This window comes from Anolis sagrei, chromosome 5, assembly GCF_037176765.1.
Source record: "Anolis sagrei isolate rAnoSag1 chromosome 5, rAnoSag1.mat, whole genome shotgun sequence".
Classification (NCBI taxonomy): domain Eukaryota; kingdom Metazoa; phylum Chordata; class Lepidosauria; order Squamata; family Dactyloidae; genus Anolis; species Anolis sagrei.
The window spans coordinates 47,176,514-47,200,593 of NC_090025.1; the positions used below are offsets into that span (position 1 = coordinate 47,176,514).

The window sequence follows — 24,080 nt, forward strand, 5'->3', positions numbered from 1 at the left end:
TAATATTTACAATAGCCATCGGGTATTAGCAAGATACACCTGTTATCAAGTAGACTCACTTTATAGCAACCACAATATATCGCTCTCTCCAAAATTTTAAGAGATTGGTTAATGGGAAAAGCAAGTTTTCTCTCAAAGCCACACAACTTTCATTCCTCCAAAACTTAGTGCAATTTGAGACACACAGTGATCAGAAGTCTCACTATACTCAGTGATGTCTGCTCCATGGTAAACTCATTTATGATTTCAATTTCAAAGCACAACTAAAGAGCGTTGTTTTCAGTCCATCACATTTTCTCTGGCTTTCAAAACTGGACAGAAGAATTCAATGGAATTTCAGAGCAAACTTCTAAATACGTATGCCAATATCTTTGTCTATAATTAACTACAGGCCCAGAAGCTAACGCTAAAGCTAAAGCTAGCTGCAACTTGCAAGTTAGTATCAATGCAAATACCTTCTTCCCCATAAGTGGCTTCATCCCATCTGCATGACTTGTTGCAGCCAATTCACTTCTGTAGAGAAAAAGGTATAGAAATATTACCAAAAAATCAACCAAGACCTTCATGTTGACACCAACAAGTTATCAATCTTCTCTGGGAGCAATAAGCTACTCATTTTTCTTAAACAAATTTACAACAGACTATTTTATAAAGACACTTGCCACATGAGCTACCACCAGGTATCCCAACTCAGCCTTTCCCTGGTGGTGAAATGTATAGTTTATTTATTTACAGTATTTATATACTATAAATAAATAAACTATATTTCTCACCCCTGGGGAGACTCAAAGCAGTTTACACATAAATAATGGCAAAATTCAATGCCTTACATTGGGCACCAATGCCAATACAAATAATTACAAGAGCAAAACCACAATTAAACATAAATCATAATTAAAACAATACATCAACAAGCATTAAAACAATAAAACAGTCTCATCAGTCAAATCGCCGTTCCAGTCAATGTCTCTTTAAAATGCTACATACATCTAGTTGCTTATCTGTAACCGTGTTTTTTTAAGTGGTCATCTGTGAAATTTACACATATAGTAGTTTCCTGTGCCTGCATAGTAAACTATAGAATCTTCTGGAAAGCTTTAGCCCTTTTTCCTGCCCAAAACTGAAGACCAGGATGTAGAATGAACCTGACCCACTTCTAGTGGTGTGCAAAATTCAAAAAACATATCCTTTTTCCACAATTTGCAACACCCATGTGTCTGTAGTGATAGCACACCTCCTGGATAGGAATGCCACGAGCTGTGCCCTGATAACTGGAAAAGAGGGATCTGGGATGTGAACAACAGTGGCTGCCAACAAAGAATGTGCAATCCATTGTGCAGGGGAAGCTGTATGTGTAAAAGTAGTGTTTCTTTTCCGGTGTTTGGGGCACGGCTCACGGCATTTCTATCCAGGTAGCATTCTATACTACAGACACATGGGTGTTGCAAATCATGGGAAAAGGATATGCTATTGAATTTTGTATATCACCAGAAGCAGGTCGGGTTCGTTCTATACCCTGTTGTTCCTTTTTGTGGCTAAAGCTTTCCAGAAGATTCCGAGGCTTATTGCACAGGTGCAGGAAAACTACCATATGTGTGATTTTCACAGAGACCATGATAAAGAATCCAAGCATTCCTAGTTCAATGGGCAATTTTAAATGACTCTATATTGGGGTAATTAGCCTAAACAAATGTCTTGGTATCACCAGCTCTCTTCCTCAAGCAAGGAAGGCAAGAGGAGAGACCCCCAGAAAAAGGCAAAACCCAGGGTCAATGCCAATGTCCCTGCACTCTCCTCTTGATGCCTCTAGTTTTGTCTCAACGTCAGCAGATATTCAAAATACACATTGGATCAGCTTTGGCTTTGTTGCATCACAAACAGTCTAAAAGTAGTCTAAAAAGTAACACATTTAGACCAGAGTGTGTAGCATGATTGTACCCATTATATGCCATACTCTTCTCCCAAATGCTAGGCATAGGCCAACAATTCCTATTTTGAAGCTTATGCTATTTATTTATTTCGTATCAAGAGCATTACATAAATTAATATAAAAACTGATAAAAATAGGAGGAGCACAAGCAGCTAAATATCTTTCAACCAAAAACAGGCAACAGCGACTGCACTGCCTGTAGCCTCAAACAATTCTTCCTTTGTACATGAGGCAGGGCATGACAGACAAGCACACAGATGTGAAGTTGTCTGTTCTGCTCCACAGTCACACAATGTGGAGGATTCTTTTAGCTTGTGCCATTTTGCTTATGCTGAAGACCTGCCAAAGTTTCCCAAAATAGTTCGGCCTCCCAAGTATGTTATCCTTATATATTGGCTTTATGTACTGTTTCACCGTTGTGTGCTTCAAGTCACTTCTGACTCATAGTAACCTTATCACAAGGTTTCTTGACAGGAGAGATTTCCAACTGCCTTCCACTGAGACTCTGACTTGCCCAAGGTCAACCAGTGAGTTTCCATGGCTGAGCAGGAATGCCAACATTCAAGCCACCTGTCTTATACTGTATGCTTTGTGACCATAAGCAATTTATGAAGTCTCGTAAATAAATTTGAATTAACATACAGTCATCCTACAACAGTGGACAGCATATTCAGTGGCTTGTGGAAGACCCACCTTCTCTATTCCACAGAACGCTGAAAGCACAGCCTGCTGAAATATCACGGTGCAAGACTGCACTCAATAACAAGCTCTTGTGCCAATTCACAAGTATTTATGAACAATTTGCATCTTGAAATTAACATGCAACAACAAATACACCAGAATACATAAAATATACATTATTATTACTGAACATGGCTGATCTACACTAGGAAGACTTCTAAAAACAGGTGTGCCTTCAATATATACATAAAAATAAAGATTGTCAGTGCACTCTAATACAAAGGATGTATGAGGAACACATAACAATCTGTATTTTTATGACTACATAGAAGGCACCATGAAGTCCTCCATGCATCTTAACCTTGAGGTTCATGGGCTTACTCTGCATCTTCATCCTCTGATTCGGATGCTTCACTGTTCCCGCCGACTTCCTTTGTCTCATCAGGAGAGCAAAGTTCTTCTAGTATGTTACTCACGTCGATCTCAAACACTTTCTCATACAGCAATTCATAGAGAATAGCTAGTCAAGGCAACACAACAAAAACAGGAATCCAATCAGAACTGAATTATCTTACGTCAACAGAGATTGCTTTTCAGAAATACAAAGCTATCAGCACATCAGTGGATACATAACCAATGTGAATTTCAGGCTATCTGATGCAGAAGACTGGCAATTTTATTTTTCCAGAGCACCATTGACTGAAACTGTCTGAGGGGTTGCTACCAAAACAGATTTGGATGACACTCTTTGTCTACTCCTGATTTGGTCCATACTAACTCCCTTGGTGGCGCAGGGGGTTAAACCGCTGAGCTACTGAACTTGCTGACCGAAAGGTTGACAGTTCGAATCCAGGGAGAGGGGTAAGCTCCCGCTGTTAGCCCCAGCTTCTGCCAATCTAGCAGTTCAAAAGCATGCAAATGTGAGTAGATCAATAGGTACCATTCCTGTGGGAAGATAACAGCGCTCCATGCAGTCATGCCAACCACATGACCTAGGAGGCGTTTACAGACAACACCACCTCTTCGGCTTAGAAATGAAGATGAGCACCATCTCCCAGAATCGGACACGACTAGACTTAATGTTAAGGGGAAACCTTTACCTTTACTTTAACTCCTAAAACTTAGGATACATTGAGAAGTAGGCATAAAAAAGATTTTCAAACACATATTGTGCAGATACACAGCAACGGGACCACTGGTGTGAATAAAGTAATACTAAAGCAAGCTTAACTGCTTTTCCCCAGAGCCAAAATACCCCTCTCAGGTTACCGAGAGGCCTTGTCTTGGGGGGGGGGGGCAAACTGTTATACCTCCAAACAAAGATCCTATCGTCCTAAGGATAACAGACTCTGTCCTGATCGCTCCCACTATTACTGCCATCACATTTCAAAGATGATAAAACAAATTACTACTTACACTGGCAAAGGGCGGCATGAAGTGTATATTGTACAGGATAGACAATATCATAATGACTGCCATTTGAAAAACACAGCAGTACCTAGATGGGAGCAGAAAAAAATATTCAAAAGCACATATGATAAGTATCCATAAATTAACAATGGCATAAATCATAAAAGAAAATCATAGAAGTTACTCCCCTAAACAATGAAACACTAGTATAAATGGGATTACAACCAGCCCTCCACATTCTTTCAGGATAGGACACAGGACTCTCGATAATGTGAAAAACTGCCAACAAAGAAACTCAGGAGAAAGTTGACCCCGGATTTCCCATCTCTTAGTCTGGCTTGGTCTTCAAACTATAGAAATGGAACTCCAAAGACTGGTATTTTTATAGCTATTGGTCTTGCTGCAAAAGCGGCAAGTTTCAGAATGAAACTTAAGCAATTATGATACACCTTCTGCACATTTATCTGGGGATAAGTTCTACTCAACTTAGCAGGATATACTTCCAAGTTAAAATGCCCCCTTCTAACATACTAGCAAGACTAATATAAGCAGGTACTTCTTAAGGCTGCAATGAAACAGTGTGAAATGCAACTAGAGCACTCTGGAATGCCTTATAAAGTCCCAAAATATGCTGGGAATTTCCTTCTACTAAGTGGTGAGCAGTTTTACATAAAGTAACTTTTATTTCTTTCATATCAAAAGCATTGCATAAAATAGTTTATCTAAAACTGATAAAATAAAGGGATCACAAGTTTCTAGATAATTTTAGACCAAATACAGGCAACATTGTTGTTCATTCGTTCAGTCGTCTCCGACTCTTCGTGACCTCATGGACCAGCCTACGCCAGAGCTCCCTGTCGGCCGTTACCACCCCCAGCTCCCTCAAGGTCAGTCCAGTCACTTCAAGGATGCCATCCATCCATCTTGCCCTTGGTCGGCCCCTCTTCCTTTTGCCTTCCACTTTCCCCAGCATAATTGTCTTCTCTAGGCTTTCCTGTCTCCTCATGATGTGGCCAAAGTACTTCAGCTTTGTCTCTAGTATCTTTCCCTCCAGTGAGCAGTCGGGCTTTATTTCCTGGAGGATGGACTGGTTGGATCTTCTCGCAGTCCAAGGCACTCTCAGAACTTTCCTCCAACACCACAGCTCAAAAGCATCGATCTTCCTTCGCTCAGCCTTCCCTAAGGTCCAGCTCTCACATCCGTAGGTGACTACAGGGAATACCATGGCTATCGCTTTATCTGTAGCTTTCAACAATTCTTCCTCTGTACGTGAGACAGAGCATTGTGGACATGCATACAGATACTGTGTTGTTTGTTCTGCTCCATGGTCGCACAAGGTGGAGGATTCTTCTAGGTCAGTGGTTCTCAACCTGGGATCCCCAGATGTTTTTGGCCTTTAACTCCCAGAAATCCCAGCCAGTTTACCAGCTGTTAGAATTTTTGGGAGTTGTAGGCCAAAAAATCTGGGGATCGAAGGTTGAGAACCACTGTACTAGGTAGTGCCATTTCGGCAGGTTGTCTTTTGATCTGCTCACACCACTTCTGAGTCTGTTCAGGGACTTCCAAGTTGACCATTCTTGGTTTGCACCTGGAGGAAGTCCCTTGTGGAGGACTATCCAATTGGAATTGCCTGATTTCGCTGCCCACAGGGATATTCTTGGTGTTGCTGGAGGAATATTCAGAGAAGTGGTGGTTCTCATGAAACTTTTTCTTAATTTAAGTCTACTGGGATGAGGCTGGTAGCAATATAGTGGGTGGCTTTCACAATGTTCAACCTTATTTCTCTCACAATTAGCAGCCACTTCCCATCACAATAAAATAACTATTGCAACTTTGACTGAAAATGGCCCAGAAACACAGCTCTTCCCTATTAGAGGCACTGTTTCTGAGCGGCAAGACATCTAATGCTAACTCTGCCAAAACCTCCTATCTGCTGGAATATCACTTCAATCAACATGTCTTACCTTGTCAGGAAAGCCATTTTCGGTTACATGCGAAGGAGTGGTATTTGGTTCCTGATATATTACAAAATCTTTTCTAGATAGAAAATATGCAAGAGAAATAAATAATGAAATTGACAATTTAACATGAAAGCAGTAACTAAGAGAGAAAGTGTAAAACAAGCTTAGCAGGAAGATGAGTAGTTATATGTTTAAACCAGTTTTTCCAATGCAATGCCCGCCAGATGTTTTTTCTTTTATTCATATCCCACTTTTCTCCTGAATGGGACTCAAAGGGGCTCATAGTTATTAGGAATGTCAATTTCTATAAGCCTCAGGTAGCAGAGCCAATAGTCAGAAATCCTGGGACTTATAGTCGAAAAAAAGCCTGAAGGCTCACAGATAAAGGAACACTGAGGCCACAATTGTTGCTATAACTGGGATATCACTTCTTGACACTCCCCCAATCCAAATTTGCCATTTTGTTCCATACCTATATCACTATGTAACACGATTTTTGTTCCTGGGCTATAAATGTCATTTCCTAATTGATTCTATCATTTAAAAAAAACATGGAAAGGTTTATTAAAGTGCAAAAAACATTGTTTTTATGAGACATCCAGCACATTTTGGTATAGTTTTTCAATTAACATCTCACAGATTATCAATCAATTCAACACAGTTTGTGGCAGTGACAAAAACGAGGTTTCTGGAGTATAAAAACTACTTTCAAAGTAAGTACCACACAACTAAACAAGAAATAACACTTTCAAACCAGAAACAGAAAAATGTTCAATTTTTCTTACATCATGTATTTCTACTACTTCCAATAAAGAAACTATTTAATCTGAAATTTAATCTCCATATCCCTAAAATATTCTCTAATCTCAGATCTTCTGCATTTTTAAAGGCAGGTACCCAAAAACAAATGGGAAAGAGATGGACACAGAGACTAGTTTTTAATTTGTGTTGCTAAAGAAGGATACACCCATTAATTGAGATGCAAATTCTAGTTCATATTACACAGTAGATAAAATATGAGAATTATAGCTTGGGAAGAAGACTGAAATTTTCTTACTTGTACATTAGAGAAAGGGCACTTATTTCCACTTGTCCAACCCATTCCTGTATCAAAAATAAGAAGGAAAAGAAAAAAAACAGGACAGTGAAAAAAGGCACCACTGAAAAAGAAAACACCCAGATAAAATGAGAACACAATCCACCAGGAATTTCTGGAGCCTTTCCTTTAATTTATTACAAGTTGCTCTAAGGCCTCAGAGAAAAGGGCAGAACCATTCCTAAATTCCAACTTGCAGGAACGCACAAGCTTTTTGCAACTCAAAAGCAATTCTCTGTCTGTCTGTCTGTCTGTCTCTCTCTCTCTGCCAATATTTTAATGAGCATTATTATGGGCCTTTTTACAACTCATGCAAATAAGTGGTATATACCAGCTTTTCGTTTGGCTGGGTTCTTGAGAAGAAACTCTGATGTAACAGCAACACCTAAGAAAAACTTTTTATATTTCATTCTGATTTACAAGGGATATCCAGAAAGTAAGATTACAAGATTTTTTTTAGAATACAAAGAATGAATGTACAAGTACAAGTAAGAAAACTTACATGGATGATAGGATAGATATTACATTATTTTTCCATATAATCAGCATTTGGTACAATACATGGTGTCATCTGTGGGACAAGTTTTTTATGTCTATGTCATAGAAGTCTCCAGCTGGAGGAATCAGCAGCAACAGAGCCAGAGCTGGGAGCAAGCGGCAGATGCAAGGCCAAGGCTGCCTTTGGCTGGAGGGCCTCCCCGAGCTGCCAAGACCCCCCACCTCGACAACCAAGCACGCTCAGCCCAACATTATGCCACCAGAGTGAGAAGGAGGAGGTGGAGGAGGTGGAGGATGATGAGGAGGAAGAGGAGGAACCTCCGCTTTAGGGATCCACTGCCAAGCAGCCTCTGCCACAGCCTTCTCCTCCTCCCCTGGTGGAATCCTCAAATGGGGTCTGCCCAACTTTTGGTGCCCACCTCCTAGCTTCATGGTCTCACCAGGGGAGGAGGAAAAGGAAAGAGGAGGAGGAGGAGGCAGCAGAAGCTTCTTGATAGCGATTCCCTAAAGTGGCAGTTCCTCCTCTTCCTCCCCATCGCCTTCCTCCTCCTCCTCCTCTTTGCTCCGGCGGCAGCATGTTGGGCCGAGTGCGCTTGGTTGTTGGGGGACTCAGCAGCACGGGGAATCCCTCCAGCCAAGAGGCAGCCTTGGCCACCCACTCCCAGCTCTGTTGCTGTTGCTTCCTCCAGTGACACAGGCATAAAAAACTCGTTCCACAAATGACAACATGTACTGAAGTGAATGCTGTTAATAATAATAATAACAACAACTTTATTCTTATACCCTGCCTCCATCTCCACAAAGGGACTCAGCTGACATAAGGATGAGCTCGAAACAAACATGGTTAAAATATACTCTAGCTTCTAAAATATAACAACATAAAACAGGATAAAACAATAACATTGTATATAAAAGCAACCATTATTTTTCCACATCATTATGTGGAAAAATAATGTAATACCTATCCTATAATCCATGTAAGTTTTATTAACATATATCTATATATCCTAATCTTACCTTCTGCATATCCCTTGTACTTTCAGGAAAATTAGGTCAAGAGCATCTGGTTTAGCATTACAGGTTTAATCTGAAAATACACACCTGTGGATTTTCTAGTTTCTTCAAATACTCTTCAAACGGTCCCTCTATAAACTTTAAAACACAAGAATGAAAATATGTTATTCACATGTCATGATAGAACAGGTCTGTTCGCTTCTAGAAAAAGATGCCAGGGTTCAATTCAATCTGAAACACCACTCTAGAGAATCAAATTTCTGCTAGACAATCTCCTATCTGGAGAACTCACTTACTAAGGAGATAAAATCACTCTAAACCTATGAGAAGCATTTTATTCATAATTCATATATCTACATCCTGGCATTTAAATCATTTTAGAGCTGTGTTACGGCGCTAATTAAATGGTACATATAGAGCAAGCTCGTCAAAAATCTGTTTTTTCCCCACCAAACTTGACTATTGGTTCCCTTACTCATAGTTACATGGATTCCCAAATACAACACACAAAATAGAATCATAAGCCTGCAACGCTGATGGTGCTATACCAACAATTTAGCATTTTCCTCATAATTTAGCATTTTGCTCATAATTCCAGTCTATCCACAATTAGTCAAAGAAAGAAAGAAAATACTTCGTGTCTAAGTAATCAAACCAAGATAAATAGACAAGCCCAAAGACCAAACATCCAGTTTACATGATTAGATCATTTCTAACCACAGCCAATCATGTGGAGAAGGTAAATTGTTATTTGGCTCACCATAAATGCAGCCACAACTTGGTCAAAGCTGCAGCTTCCTGGCAGCATCAGGGAATGGACCTAGCAATACATATGCAACTTCTTGAGATGACTCAGGCCCTACTACTACCTGGAAGAGCCGTGGGCCCTGGTAAGCCAGCCACAAAGCTTTGAGGTTGGAAACAATGCACAGTTCAGAGATGTATCTAGGTGACAAGTCTAGCTTCTGAAAGGTGTGTCAATGTAAACAGGTGATAAGAGTCTGGCCATTTGGTTGTTTTAAGATGCCTGCTTTTCATAACTTCCAGGCAGCATGAACAATGGTTGGAGAGCTGAAGTTCAGTATACTTGGATGACCAAAGATTGATGGAAGACTAGCAGTAAATACCAGATGCTGTGGGCTATATTTCAAAGGGAAAAATCTGAGTCCCCTGCAGGGTAAGTAGAGCGGGATAGAAATGAAATAAATAATAACAAAACAACAACAACAATAATAATCCTTGCCTTTAAAACTCCTATGAATTCCATTGCTGTAAGTTGGAAGAAGACTTGAATGCAAAAATGCACGCATACAAAAATTGAAAACCACTTGTGCTTCCATAAATGTCATAGACATAAGACTATGCCAGTTGGCTAATATGCAAGTACAGGTTGAGGGCGAACAAACAGAAATTGAATCCAGACAAAAGAGGGGTCCTCCTGGTCAGTCGAAAGACCAAGCAGGATATAGGGTTACAGCCTGTGCTAGACGGGGTTACACTTCCACTGAAAATACAGGTTTGCAGCTTGGGAGTCCTCCTGGATTCATCGCTGAGTCTGGAACCACAAGTTTTGGCGGTGGCCAGGAGTGCTTTCACATGGTTAAAACTTGTGTGCCAGTTGCACCCATATCTTGGGAAGTCAGACATGTAGTCCATTCTCCTGCTACATCTCAAATAGACTAATGCAATGAACTCTATGTGGGGTTGCCTTTGAAGACTGTTCAGGAGCTCAAAGTAGTCCAATGGGTGGCAGCCAGATTGCTCATCGGAGTGACGTACAGGGAGCATGCAACCCCTTTGTTACATCAGCTCCACTGGAGGCCAGTCTGCTATAAAGCATTATTTAGCCTATAAAACCCAGTTTACCTATCTGAACATACCTCTCCTTATGACCATGTTAGAGTGTTAAAATTGTCTGGGGGGACCCTGCTCTTGGTCCCACCACCATCACAGGCGCGATTGGTGGGGATGAGAGACAGGGCCTTCTCAGTCGTGGCCCCTCAGCTGTGCAAGTACCTCCCTGGAGAGATCAGATAGGTTCCCTCCCTTCTGGTATTTAGAAAAAGGGCAAAAACTTGGTTATTTAATCAGGTGTTTAAGTAGTACAATATGGATTCAGCAGGACTAGGTACCATGTTTTAAAGTTTTATGATATTTATATGTTTTTTTTTTCTGTTTTATTGATATATAATGTTATTTATATTGTTGAAATGCGGCATCGAATTATGTCAAATTATATAAGCTGCTCTGAGTCCCCTCCGGGGTGAGAAGAGTGAGATATAAATATAATAAATAAATAAATAAATGTACAGGTCCAATATTTAGAACATCTGTATCACACATTTTCCAACTTCACAGTGGTGTACGCCAGACCTCTGAAAAATTATAGCAGCAGAGCACAAGCCGTGGTTGATGCTACCAAGTTGGTAAGCCTTGAGGAATAGCACTAGAACCGCTGTTTTATTTAACATTTAAGAACCAGAAGAGATAGGTTAGGAGAAGCTTGTCATCAGATGGTGGGCACCAGATTATTAATAGATCGCAGAAACCAGTAACAGTATTGAATGGTTGGAACCTGCATCAGAAGAAGAACTAGCTGTATGGATGGGATAAAGGATCTTCAAGGCATTCAAGACATATCCTCTTTTTCTTCCATCATGGATCTCAAGGCAAATTGCTTTCAACAAGAGTTCAATAGGAGAAGAAAAGATGTGGGAAGCTTAAGACTTTTGATATGCACAAAAGTACAATTATGAGAAACAGCATGGATTCAATAGGCCACCACAATACAAAATAAGTTTACTTACAGCTTCAAACTGCTCTCGGTTCTTCTTCAGGTAGTTTATACAGGCCTTCCGAATGTCAAGATGCTGAGATTGAGAGTGGAAAACCTGGAGAATGAATTGAAATTTTGTTTTAGTGTTTCATAAACTTCCTGAAAAACTGCAAAAAACTGCAAAAAATCTGACAAGTTAACACGTTCTAGGCTTGCATAAACTTCTATTTACACTCAAAGTTGTTGCATTCCTATAGAAGCAAAACTAAATACAGGCAAATTATACCTCAATGCAGCAGTTGACAAAACATAATCTTTCAACTATTCTTGGGTTACAACTCTCATAAACCATAGCCAACATAGCCAATGGAGAGGAATGCAATCCAATATCTGGAAAGTTGCATTTTGCCTGCCTCTGATCCCAGAACTTAGGCCTATTTGTGCTCATAAAAATAAATTAGGTGAATAAGTGGCATTTACTACTTTAACCTTCAAATTAAATTTAAAAAATGAAAAATCTTGTTTTTTTAAATTAAGATTTATTGCAAACAGAACAAAACATCAAATCTGAGAGAAAAGTTGTTAGTCCAACCAGAAGTTTGATGTGCAATTTGTCTGTTTTTGAAGGTTTTGGTGTGTTTCAGTTGGAAGAAGCATTTAAAATGTTAGCTTGCACCTACAGTCTGGAAGGACGCAGTCATTCAACCCCTTGACAACACTGCTGCTTCATTCCCATTCATGTTTGAAGGAGATCAGGTTTGAAGAAAGAAGCCAATTAAGGAACTAGGAAGCAGGTGTTATAAAGCTAAATGATTTTTGAAACAGTATTCAAAACACTAGGCATAAATTACCGATCTGCAACCACTCATATAGTTACGGAACTATGAAGTACTGTATATGCTTTCCAGAATAAAAAAACTCAAGACTTGGAAACTCAAAAAAGCATTGCTATTAATTGTATGCACACATAACATGCTGTTACCTTGTTCCTTAAAAAAATACTTACATTTACCAAAATGTAAGCGCTGGGCTGTGGCACAGCTACATTAAGTAGCCAGCTGCATTAAATCACTGCTGACCGAGAGATCATGAGTTCGAAGCCAGCCCAGGTCGGAGTGAGCTCCCAACCAAAATAGTCTAGCTTGCTGTCGACCTATGCACCCCGAAGGACAGTTGCATCTGTCACGTAGGAAATTTAGGTACCACTTTATGCGGGGAGGCTAATTTAACTAATTTACAACACCATAAAACCTTCCAGCAACATACATAAGAATGAGGAAGTGCTTCATCATGGACTCGGTGTCACAAGTGGATGGTGAAGCTGCAGCTCCCCCTGTGGCTGGAATCGAGCATACCCTCATCAAGCTGGAAAGTTGGAATGTTAAATTGCCTCTGTGTCTGTCTATATATGTCGTATGTCTAAATGGCATTGAATGTTTGACATGTATATGTGCATTGTAATCCGCCCTGAGTCCTCTGCGGGGTGAGAAGGGCGGAATATAAATACTGTAAGTAAATAAATAAATAAATTATCCAAAGCACTATGTTTTGTAATAACGCATAAATGTGTTATGATAATGTGAAACACTATTTATTTATTTATTTATTTGCCAGGCTTATATCCTGCCGTTCTCAACCCCGAAGGGGACTCAAGGCTACCTTTCAAAAGCAGCAGTTCAATGCCACATGTATACATACATCAATGGATAAACCAAAGATTAAAACCATCCAATTAAAACCTAACATTAAAAACAACAATTAAAATCCCATAGTCTAGGACTAGGTCATATTCCAAGGCTAGTCCGGGTTGTCATTAAAATTAATTTACAATCTCTTATTGCCTCGCTCCCATTATTGACCAAAAGTCTGGTCCCAGAGCCAAGCTTTTAAGTTTTTTTTTTTAAGGCCAGGAGGGAGGGGGTCAATCTAATTTCACTGGGGGGGGGGGGTCCATTGACAAAGGGCCACCAATGAGAAGGCCCTGTCTCTGCTACCTCCAATCGTACTTGGGGGGGGGGGGGCCGAGAGCAGGGCCTCCCCTGCCGATCTTAGCCTCTGAAGTGGATCATAGGGGGAGATATTTTCAGACAGGTAAGCTGGGCCAGACCATTTAGGGTTTTATAAGCTAAAGCCAGAACTCTGAATTGTGATCAGTAACAGAGTGGAAGCCAGTGGAGCTGACACAACAAGAGAGATGTCCTCTCTCTGTACACCGCTCCAGTAAGCAGTCTGGCTGCCGCCCGTTGGACTACTTCCGAACAATCTTCAAAGGCAACCCCATGTCGAGTGCTTTGCAGTAGTCTATTTGGGATGTAACAGGAGTGTGGACTACTGTGGCCAAGTCTGACTTCCCAAGGTACAGTGGTAACTGGTGCACAAGTTTTAATTGTGCAAAAGCTCCCCTGGCCACCACCAAAAACCTGGGGTCCTAGGCTCAGCATTGAGACCAGGATCACTCTCAAGCTGCAAACCTGTGTCTTCAGAGGGAGTGTAACCCCACCCTACACAGGCTATAATTCTATACCGTGTTCAGCCTTACAATTTTGTTTCTGGGTCAAAAAATCATTTTCTAATTGGTTCTATCATAAAAACAATTTGAAGGCACAAAGACACATACATTAAAATTATCTGAGGTTTTCTTGGCAAACATTGTTCAGAAGAGGTTTTGCCTTTGCCTTCCTCTGGGTCTGAGAAAATGTAGCTTGCCTAAGATCATCCAATGAAGTTCATTGACTGAGAGGGATCCGAACTCTGATCTCCAGAGTTGTACAACTCTACATCACACATAATGTTATAATGTGTTATTGAAGGTAAAGATTTCCCCTTGACTATAAATCTATTTGTGCCTGACTCTGGGTGGTGGTGCTCATCTCCATTTCCAAGCCGAAGAGCTGGCATTGTCAATAGATACCTCCAAGGTTACGTGGCCAGCATGACTGCAACTTCCCGCAGAAGCGATACCTATTGATCTATTCACATTTGCATGTTTTCGAACTGTTAGATTGGCAGAAGCTGGGGCTGACAGCGGAAGCTCACACCGCTCCCCAGATTCAAACCGCCAACTTTTCAGTCAGCAAGTTCAGCAGCTCAACAGTTTAACCCGCAGCACCACCGCAGTATCCTAATGTGTTATTAGGGTTTCGTAATAACACTTTATAACATTATTATTTTGAAAACTTCTATCAACAAGCATGTGTATAGCAGTTCCGAGCATACAAATCACTTTATCCCCACAATATTACTGAAATCCTTACAACAACCCTGTAAATTGGATCTTGCTTGACTCCTTCAAAAGTTCATAAAAGAGATTACGAACCAATGCAAAGGACTTTGTGACTCAGACTCAACTTGTAATATAATAAACCAATTCTCAGAAACAAGGCTTCAGTTCTGAGCATAATCTGACAACAAATTCCAATATTGCAAAGCATCCAAAAGCCTCTAGAAGCAAAGAGGGGCCAAAAAGATGGGCAGCTCTCCGCTCTCTCTGTTTTCCCGAAAGGTGCCCAGTCATTACAGCTACCGGAAGCTCGTTTCATTTAATGCAGCCTATGGGGCATTTGTTTGCTTAGTAGACCAGACAGCATTTCAGGGCAGCCTCTGGTCTGAATGTTAAATTCCAGCCTGAACATAAATGCTCCACACGTCCACAGAAACCACGACAGAAATGAAAAAGCAAATCCAGCAAGGTTGGAGTTGAGGGGGTTTCTATTTTAACAACACTCACTTAAGAAACCGAAAGCTTAAGGTGCATCCACACCAGGCATGGGCCAACTATGGCCCTCCAAGTGTTTTGGATTCCAACTCCCACCATTCCTAACAGCCTCACCCTTTCCTTTTCCCTCTCAGCCACTTAAGGAATGGTGGGAATTGGAGTCCAAAACACCTGGAGGGCCAAAGATTGCCCATGCCTGATCTACACTGTAGCACTAATACAATTCGAATCCGGGGAACGGTGTGAGCTTCCACCATCAGCGCCAGCTTCTGCCAACCTAGTAGTTCGAAAACATGCAAATGTGAGTAGATCAATAGGTACCGCTCCAGTGGGAAGGTAATGGTACTCCATGGAGTCATGCCGGCCACATGACTTTGGAGGCATCTACGGACAACACCGGCTCTGGACTTAATGCCAGGGGAAAGCCTTTGCCTTTACCAAGAGACAAGCTTATCTTAATATAACACAGTTTGGCTGTATTTATTTATTTATTTATTTATTTATTTATTTATTTACTATGCTTCTATACCGCCATTCTCAGCCCGAGGGCGACTCATGGCGGTTTACAAAACGGCACAATTCGATGCCCGCAACAGTACACGTATTAGAAAAACAGCTCTGTGAATCCAGTATATTTCTTTTTTGATTTGTCTGTGTGGTTGCTTGAATTCTGGTTAATGGAGAGCCTGCTGTATAAGCAGCACTTTGTTCTCTCCAAAATTTATGTAATTTAATAACAAGCTGTGTAAAAAAGAGAAAAAAACCTCAAAGGGTGCATCTGTATGGCAGAATTAATGCAGTTCGACCCTACTTTGAAGGATATGGCTCAATGCTACAGAATCCTGGGATTTGCAGTTTGGTGAGTCACTAGCACTAATTGTCAGATAAGGTTAAAGAGTTTGTAAAAGTGTGACTCCCATGATTCCATAGCATTGTGCTATGTTAATTGGTAAGGTAAAGGATTCCCCTGACATTAAGTATAGTCGTGTCCAACTCTGGGGGTTGGTGCTCATCTCCATTTCTAAGCCAAAGAGCTGGCATTGTCCGTAGACACCTCCAAGGTCATGTGGCTGGCATGACTGCATGGAGTGCCATTACCTTCCTGCAGAAGTGGAGCCTATTTGTCTATTCACATTTGCATGTTTCCGAACTGCTAGGTTGACAGAAGCTAGGGCTAACAGCAGGAGCAGTATTACGAAGGTTGAGAAACACTGCACTAGAGGATGAATCCACTTTAAATCTGGTTTCTGCCTCCTGTAGAATTCTGGGGTTTGTAGTTGAGTGAGGCTGTTAAAGGTTCCTCCCTGAACTACAAACCCCAGAATTTTGCAGGAGGCAGAAACCGGAATTAAAGTGGATTCATTCTCCTGTGTGATGAGGTCCTTGAACTTGCGTGGGTCAATGCTGTGGAATCCTGCGAGTTGTTCTTTGGTTTGGCACAGAAGCCCGAAGACCTTACAAACACTACCAATCCTATGATTCCATAACACTGAGCTATGGCAGTCCAAGTAGTGACAAGAAGCTGCATTAATTCTATAGTGCTTCTCAGTCTTCCTAATGCCGCGACCCCATAATACAGTTCCTCATGTTGTGGTGACCCCAGCCATAAAATTATTTTAGTTACAACTTCATAACTGTAATTTTGCTACTGTTATGAATCGAAATGTAAATATCTGATATGCAGGATGTATTTTCATTCACTGTACAAAATTTGGCACAAATACCTGATACACCCAAATTTGAATACTGGTGGGGTTGGGGGGGATTGATTTTGTCATTTGGGAGTGGTAGTTGCTGGGGTTTATAGTTCACCTACCATCAAAGAGCATGCTGAACTCCACCAATGATGGAACTGAACCGAACCTGGCATACAGAACTCCCCTTACCAACAGAAAATACTAGAAGGGTTTGGTGGGCATTGACCTTGAGTTTTGAAGTTGTAGTTCACCTACATCCAGAGTGCACTGTGGACTCAAACAATGATGGATCTGGACCAAACTTGGCATGAATACTCAATATGCCCAAATGTGAACACTGGTGGAGCTTGATGAAAATAGACCTTGACATTTGGGAGTTATAGTACTGGGATTTATAGCTCACCTACAAGCAAATAGAGAATTCTGAACCTCACCGACCATAGAATTGGGCCAAACTTTCCACACATGACCAACTGGAAATGCTACTTTTGATGGTCTTTGGCAACCCCTCTGACACCCCCTCATGACCTTCCCCAGGGGTCCCGACCCACCAGGTTGAGAAACACTATCCTAGGCACTGTAGAATGAATGCAGCTTGTTGACACTACTTGAACTGCCATGGCTCAGTGCTGTGGAATCATAGGATTTGTACTTTTAGGGGTGTATATATAATAATAATAATATCTAGGTGCTGTACAATAAATGCAACTTGTTGACACCACTTGAACTGCCATAGCCCAGTGCTATGGAATCATAGGATTTATACTTTTAGGCATGTATGATAATAATAATCTCTAGGCGCTGTAGAATGAATGCCGCTTGTTGACACTACTTGGACTGCCATAGCTCAGTTTTATGGAATGATAGAGTTGGTAGTGTTTGAAAGGTATTCAGCCTTCTCTGCCAAAACAAAGAACAACTTGTGGGACACCATAGCATTGAGCCATAGAAGTTCAAGTGGTGTCAAGCTGCATTCATTTTACAGTACAGCCAGCCCACAAGTTACGAACAAAATAGGTTCTGTAGGTATGTTCTTAAGTTGAATCTGTATGTAAGTTGGAACAGGTACGTTTTTCAAGTGTAACTCCAGCCTCTCTCGCTCTTTCCCTCCCTCCCCCTCTGACTCTCCTGCTACTCTGACTCTCCGTCTCTCTTTGGGCCCTTCACACAGCTATAGTAAAGGTTTCCTCTTGACATTAAGTTTAGTCGTCTCAGACTCTGGGGGGTGCTGCTCATCTCCATTTCTAAGCCAAAAGAGTCGGTGTTGTCTGTAGACACCTCCAAGGTCATGTGGCCAGCATGACTGCACGGAGCGCCATTACTTCCTCGCCGGAGTGGTACCTATTGATCTACTCACATTTGTATGTTTTCGAACTGCTAGGTTGGCAGAAGCTGGGCCTGACAGCGGGAGCTCACCCCATTCCCTAGATTCAAACCACCAACCTTTCAGTATTATATTGTATTACATGATCATATATTGTATTATTAGCATAGCACAATATTAGTACTATATATTACTATATTGTACTATACCATTATAATGCAATATTATTAGTAATATTACATGTAATTTACAATATATAATTATATTATTATTATTATATTATTAGTATTATATTGTATTACATTATAATATTGTGATCAATATTATATGTACATAAAATATATGGTATTATTAGGATAGCACAATATTAGTATTATATATTACTAAAATAAATTATAATTATATTATTATATTGTATTATATTGTATTCCATTATAATATTGTGATCAATATTGTATGTACATACAATATATCATATTATTAGCATAGCACAATATTAGATTGGTTTTTCCAGTCGTCTCACCCCTGTTCTTAACTGTGAGTTGTTTGTAAGTTGCATATTTGTAAATTGGGGTCTGCCTGTATATGGGTCTACAGCAGGCATGGGCAAACTTGGGCCCTCCAGGTGTTTTGGACTTCAACTCCCACAATTCCTAACAGCCTTGGGAGGGCCCAAGTTTGCCCATGCCTGCTATACACTGACCATACAATGCAGTCCAAACTGCATTACTTGACATTGTAGAGCCAGTCTCTAGTACAAATAAGGGATTTGTGTGTGAATGTTGTTGTTAGGGTGTAGCCAGTTCATGAAAGAAACTAGGGCAGGGAAGAAATTTCAAAGCTGGAAGCAAATTCTTAGGATCCTTCCTCATTCTCCTGAATTGAATTGAGGGAGGGAGATTTTCTAGTGTTACCGCCTTCTCTTGCCGCCTCTTTGGTAGGAAACGAAACTTTTCTCTTTTGAGTAGGTCAGCACATTGCTGCATCCAAGCCCTTGCCTCCACCTCCTCCCCATTTTCATTGCTTATCTCCTGGTTTATTTGTTGTTCCTTACTCTATGGCAAAGCAGAGCGGAGGATAACAAACTATTCCCCCCCCCACCCCCCATTTGTTGGAATGCATCCACACATATACAGTGGATTCTCATTTAAGCAGCACCCATGGGAACTGGTAGATATCATATACATGAGGTTTCTGGTTGCTTGAGAGTTGCCATTAAAAATAGGTTTAACTAATACTATAAAAGTTAAAGCTTTCCCCTTGACATAAAGTCTGGTCGTGTTCGACTCGACTCTGAGGGATGGTGCTCGTCTCCATTTCGAAGCTGAAGAGCTAGTGTTGGCCATAGACACCTCCATGGCTGCATAGAGTGCCATTACCTTCCTGGCAAAGAGGTCCCTATTGATCTACTCACATTTGCATGTTTTCAAACTGGTAGGTTGGTAGAATCTGGGGTTATCAGTGGGAGCTCACCCCGCTTGCCAGATTCGAATCTCTGACTTTTTGGTCAGCAAATTAAGCAGCTCAGCAGTATAACCCGCTGCACCATCAGCAGGCCCTCAATGATTACTATACTCAATACTGAATCATATCATAAACTCTGTCTTGACTTGATATTGATACTGAAATACAGCAATTAAAGGAAAGTAAAAGACAAGCTATTTTACTTTTATGGAGCCCCCAGTGGCGCAGTGGGTTAAACTGCTGAGATGCTGAACTTGCTGACCAAAAGATCACTGGTTCGAATCCTTGACATTTGGGAGTTGTAGTTGCTGGGATTTATAGTTCACCTACAATCAAAGAGCATTCTGAACCCCACCAATGATAGAATTGGGCCAAACTTCCCACACAGAAACCCCATGACCAATAGAAAATACTGTGTTTTCTGATGGTCTTCAGCAACCCCTCTAGCACCACCTCGCAAGCCCTCCCAGGGGTCCCAACCCCCAGGTTGAGAAACACTGGCCTAGAGATTATTATTATATATACATCCCTAAATATACAAATCCTATCATTCCATAGCACTGAGCCATGGCAGTTCAAGTAGTGTCAACAAGTGGCATGCATTCTACAGCAACTAGAGATTATTATTATATTACTAGCCATCCCCTGCCATGTGTTGCTGTGGCCCAGTCTGTGTATATGTGTTTTGTGTGTGTATATATGCTTATATGTGTGTGTATATATTTGTTTATATGTATATATATGTGTGTTTGCGTATATATGTGGTTTTGTGCATGCATTGTAATGTATTTTTAGTTTTTTGTCTTTTTAAGTCTCTTCTTCTGTATTTTTTCCATATATTTATGAGTGATGGTCACTCGTTGGCCCGATAGGTGTATTGTGTCCAAATTTGGTGCCAATTCATCCAGTGGTTTTTGAGTTATGTTAATCCCACAAACGAACATTACATTTTCTAGGTATATAATAAAAGTCAGGGTTTGTATGTGGAGGGAGGACGGTGTGTGTGGCAGCTTTCTGATTGGTTGCCACTTTCACAGGCCACTGTGACCAGAATGGGTGATGGACTTGGCTCAAACTTGGCACACATAACCCCCATGACCCACTTTACATCCTGGTGAGGTTTGGGAGAGGATGGACAAAGGTTGATGGGATTTGTAGTAGTTTCAAACTCATCAGTTCCCACAGACCACTGTGGCCCCCAACAAAGACAGATAAAGACTAAACTTGGCACACAGAGCCCCCATGACCCACTCTACATCCTACTGCAGTTTGGGGGTCAGACCATGGATGATGGAACTTGAAGTACCTCCACTCACTTCCTGAGACTTCTGCAATCCTCATCCAATGACCGATCAAGACCAGACTTGGCACACAGAACCCTCATGACCAACTCTATATCCTGGTACTATTTGGAGGCGGATGAACCATGGACAATGGGACTCTCAGTACCTTCACTAACTTCCTGAGAGTACTGCGAGCCACATAAATAACTGATAAAGACCAACCTTGGCGCACAATGCCTTTCTCAAATTACCCGGGCAGTGCCGGGTCCCCAAGCTAGTTATTTATATAGTTGTACATCCATGTAAGTCATGCCGGCCACATGACCTTGGAGGTGTCTGTGGACAACACCGGTTCTTAAGCTTAGAAATGGAGATGAGCACCAACCCACAGAGTCGGACATGACTGGACTTAATGTCAAGGGGAAAACCTTTACCTTACATCCCCAAAAGTACATCAAGGGCGCCTTCCACACAGCTGAATAAGGTATCACATTATCTGCTTTGAACTGGGATATATGGTAGTATAGACTCAGATACTCCAGTTCAGATATGTGGGTTGTTCTGCCCTGATATTCTGGGTGTGGAAGGGTCCTAAGTTTGGTAGCAAAGAAGGCAAAAGACTTTATGGAACTATAGTTCAGGCATGGGCAAACTTGGGCCCTCCAGGTGTTTTGGACTTCAACTCCCATAATTCCTAACAGCCTACCGGCTGTTAGGAATTGTTGAAGTTGAAGTCCAAAACACCTGGAGGGCCCAAGTTTGCCCCTGCCTGAACTAGAGGAGTTGCAGTAGTTTCCCCCAAGTCTTGAGCCTTCTCAACTGCAAGAATTCCACAGCGGTCTCGAAGCGCGTTAACTCTGTAGTAGGGATGCCAAAGTGTACCTGCTCGGCGACGGCTCGGAAGAGGCAGGACCCGTCCTTGGCCACTGCCTTGCGGTGCAGCCCTTGGGAGCGCAAGGAGAGGTCCATGCTGGCCCGGTTGGCCAAGGGAGCCTCCCCTCCTTCCTTGGGGGGTCTTGGGCTCCCCTTGGGCTCCTTCTCCTCCTCCTCCTTGGCCCCAACCCCCGTTCCTTCCATGCCTTGCAGGGCTTTACCAGGCAACCCCTTCCTTCTTGCAGCCCCGCATGCCAGGATCTCAAGGCAAGGGTCAGGATCTCAGCCCAACTTTGGCGAAGGAAGAGCTCTTCGGTAGATGGGACTCCTGCAAGGGGAGAGGGGCGCTCCTCGGTCCCTGTTCCTTTCTGGCCCGGCCTCCTTGCCTCTCTCCTCCAGGCAGCTCGGATGCAGCTCTCCTCCTCCTTCTGGTCTCCCAGCAGCAGAGGCGGCTTTCCTGCGGAAGGAAACAAAAGGGAAACGAAACACGCGGTTTTCCCCCACTGAAACGGGCAGCAACGAAGTTTGTTTTCACTTTCAGACCCACGACCAAACCGTGTGCCCCAAGGGCTTCTGGAAGTTGTAGTCCCGCGGAAGCAGGAAGGGGAGGAGACCAAGGAGCTGACACTTGGAGCGCACTTGCCTTGCCTTGTATCTCTAAAAGATTTCACCTCCCTTTCTGTCCCTTGGAGAATTAATTGGATTTTGAAAAACTTGGTTTGGTTGTGGAAACAAGGATTGGTGTGTCTCTGCCCCTGTTCAGAAGATTTCATTTCATTTTTTCCCCCCGGGAGAATTGGATTTTGAAAACTGCTAGGTTGGCAGAAGCTGGGGCTAACAGTGGGAGACAAAATACAGAGCTGCCACATTCACTTAAGCAGCAACAATTGGTTCTTCTCTTGAAGTATGAAACAAGAATAGTCCTTGAATGTAAATGAATGTCAGCAAAGGACAAGAGGGATCCTGTCACCTCTGCAGGAGTCTACCGTATACCATGCAGCTGTGGACAAGTCTACATAAGGACCACCAAACGCAGCACTGGCCAAGCACGAATCAAGGAACATGAAAGGCACTGCAGACTAATTCGACCACAGAAGTCAGTCATAGCAGGGCACCTGATGAACCAGCCTGGACACAGCATATTATTTGAGAACACAGAAATGCTGGACCACTCCAACAACCACCATGTCAGACTACACAGAGAAGCCATTGAAATCCACAAGCATGTGGACAATTTCAACAGAAAGGAAGAGACCATGAAAATGAACAAAATCTGGCTACCAGTATTAAAAAAACTCTAAAATTACAACTGCAAAACAACAGAGAGGAAACAACCAGGCACATCTCAACACCTCTCAACAGAACATTTCCCAGGCTCTGCCAGGCCTTCAAATGCTAATGAAGGTGGTCAGCTGAAACATTCACACCTAGGTTCTTGTGGGTTTTTTCGGGCTATAGAGCCATGTTCTAGAGGCATTTCTCCTGACGTTTCGCCTGCATCTATTTTAAAATTACAACAGCAAAACAACAGAGAGGAAACAACCAGGCACAGATTAACACCTCCCAGCAAGTTATTTTCCCAGGCTCAGGCAGGCCTTCAAATGCTAATGAAGGTGATCAGCTGAAACATTCACACCTAACTGCAGCAGGGAAGAGCTCCTTGCCCCACCCCAGCCATTCCACAGATATATAAACCCATTGTCCTAATTCCAACAGACCTCACTACCTCTGAGGATGCTTGCCATAGATGCAGGCGAAACGTCAGGAGAAATGCCTCTAGAACATGGCTCTATAGCCCCAAAAAACCCACAAGAACCTAGTGATTCCAGCCATGAAAGCCTTCAACAATACATTCACACCTAGCTTCAGCAGAAAGCTCTTTGCCTCACCCCAGTCATTCCATAGATATATAAACCCATTTTCCTATTTCCAACAGACCTCACTACCTCTGAGGATGCTTGCCATAGATGCAGGCGAAACGTCAGGAGAAATGCCTCTAGAACATGGCCCTATAGCCCGAAAAAACCTACAAGAACCTAATGTCCTATTTCTTATTGCATAAGAGTAGACTCCAATAATCACAATAGGTGTCCTATTCTCTTTGTTACACATGAGTCAACTCCAACCTGCAACCAGTTTCAACTCACAAGAGCCTTCATCAGGCGGCTGGGTTTGATTTTGAAAACTGCTAGGTTGGCAGAAGCTGGGGCTAACAGTGGGAGCTCCCTCCCCCCACTACCCGGAATCGAACCACCAACCTTTTGGTCAACAAGTTCATTTCACTATTATTATAAGTCAAGAAAGTCAAATATTACTAAATAAGCATCTGGTTGTCTGGTCTTTGCTTCTTTTACTGCA

The 24,080-nt window shown here is 41.9% G+C and overlaps 1 protein-coding gene across 3 annotated transcripts in view; it reads right to left on the bottom strand.

Annotated features, from left to right (window-relative positions):
- The window catches only part of OTUD4 (OTU deubiquitinase 4), a 42,397-nt gene extending 20,109 nt beyond the window's left edge, over positions 1-22,288 (bottom strand). For 2 of the 3 annotated variants that reach the window (XM_060778885.2, XM_060778883.2), the window contains exons 1-8: positions 21,732-22,288; positions 11,398-11,481; positions 8,678-8,728; positions 7,040-7,086; positions 5,986-6,058; positions 4,028-4,109; positions 2,993-3,131; positions 456-513 (exon numbers count right to left, since the gene is read on the bottom strand). In XM_060778885.2, the coding sequence (XP_060634868.2) occupies positions 456-513; positions 2,993-3,131; positions 4,028-4,109; positions 5,986-6,058; positions 7,040-7,086; positions 8,678-8,728; positions 11,398-11,481; positions 21,732-21,926 (729 nt within the window). In that variant the 5' untranslated portion in view covers positions 21,927-22,288. Of the gene's footprint in view, positions 1-455; positions 514-2,988; positions 3,132-4,027; positions 4,110-5,985; positions 6,059-7,039; positions 7,087-8,677; positions 8,729-11,397; positions 11,482-21,731 lie in introns of those variants that run through there. The other variant, XM_060778886.2, reaches the window with a different exon arrangement.
- Between the last annotated feature and the right edge of the window lie 1,792 nt (positions 22,289-24,080).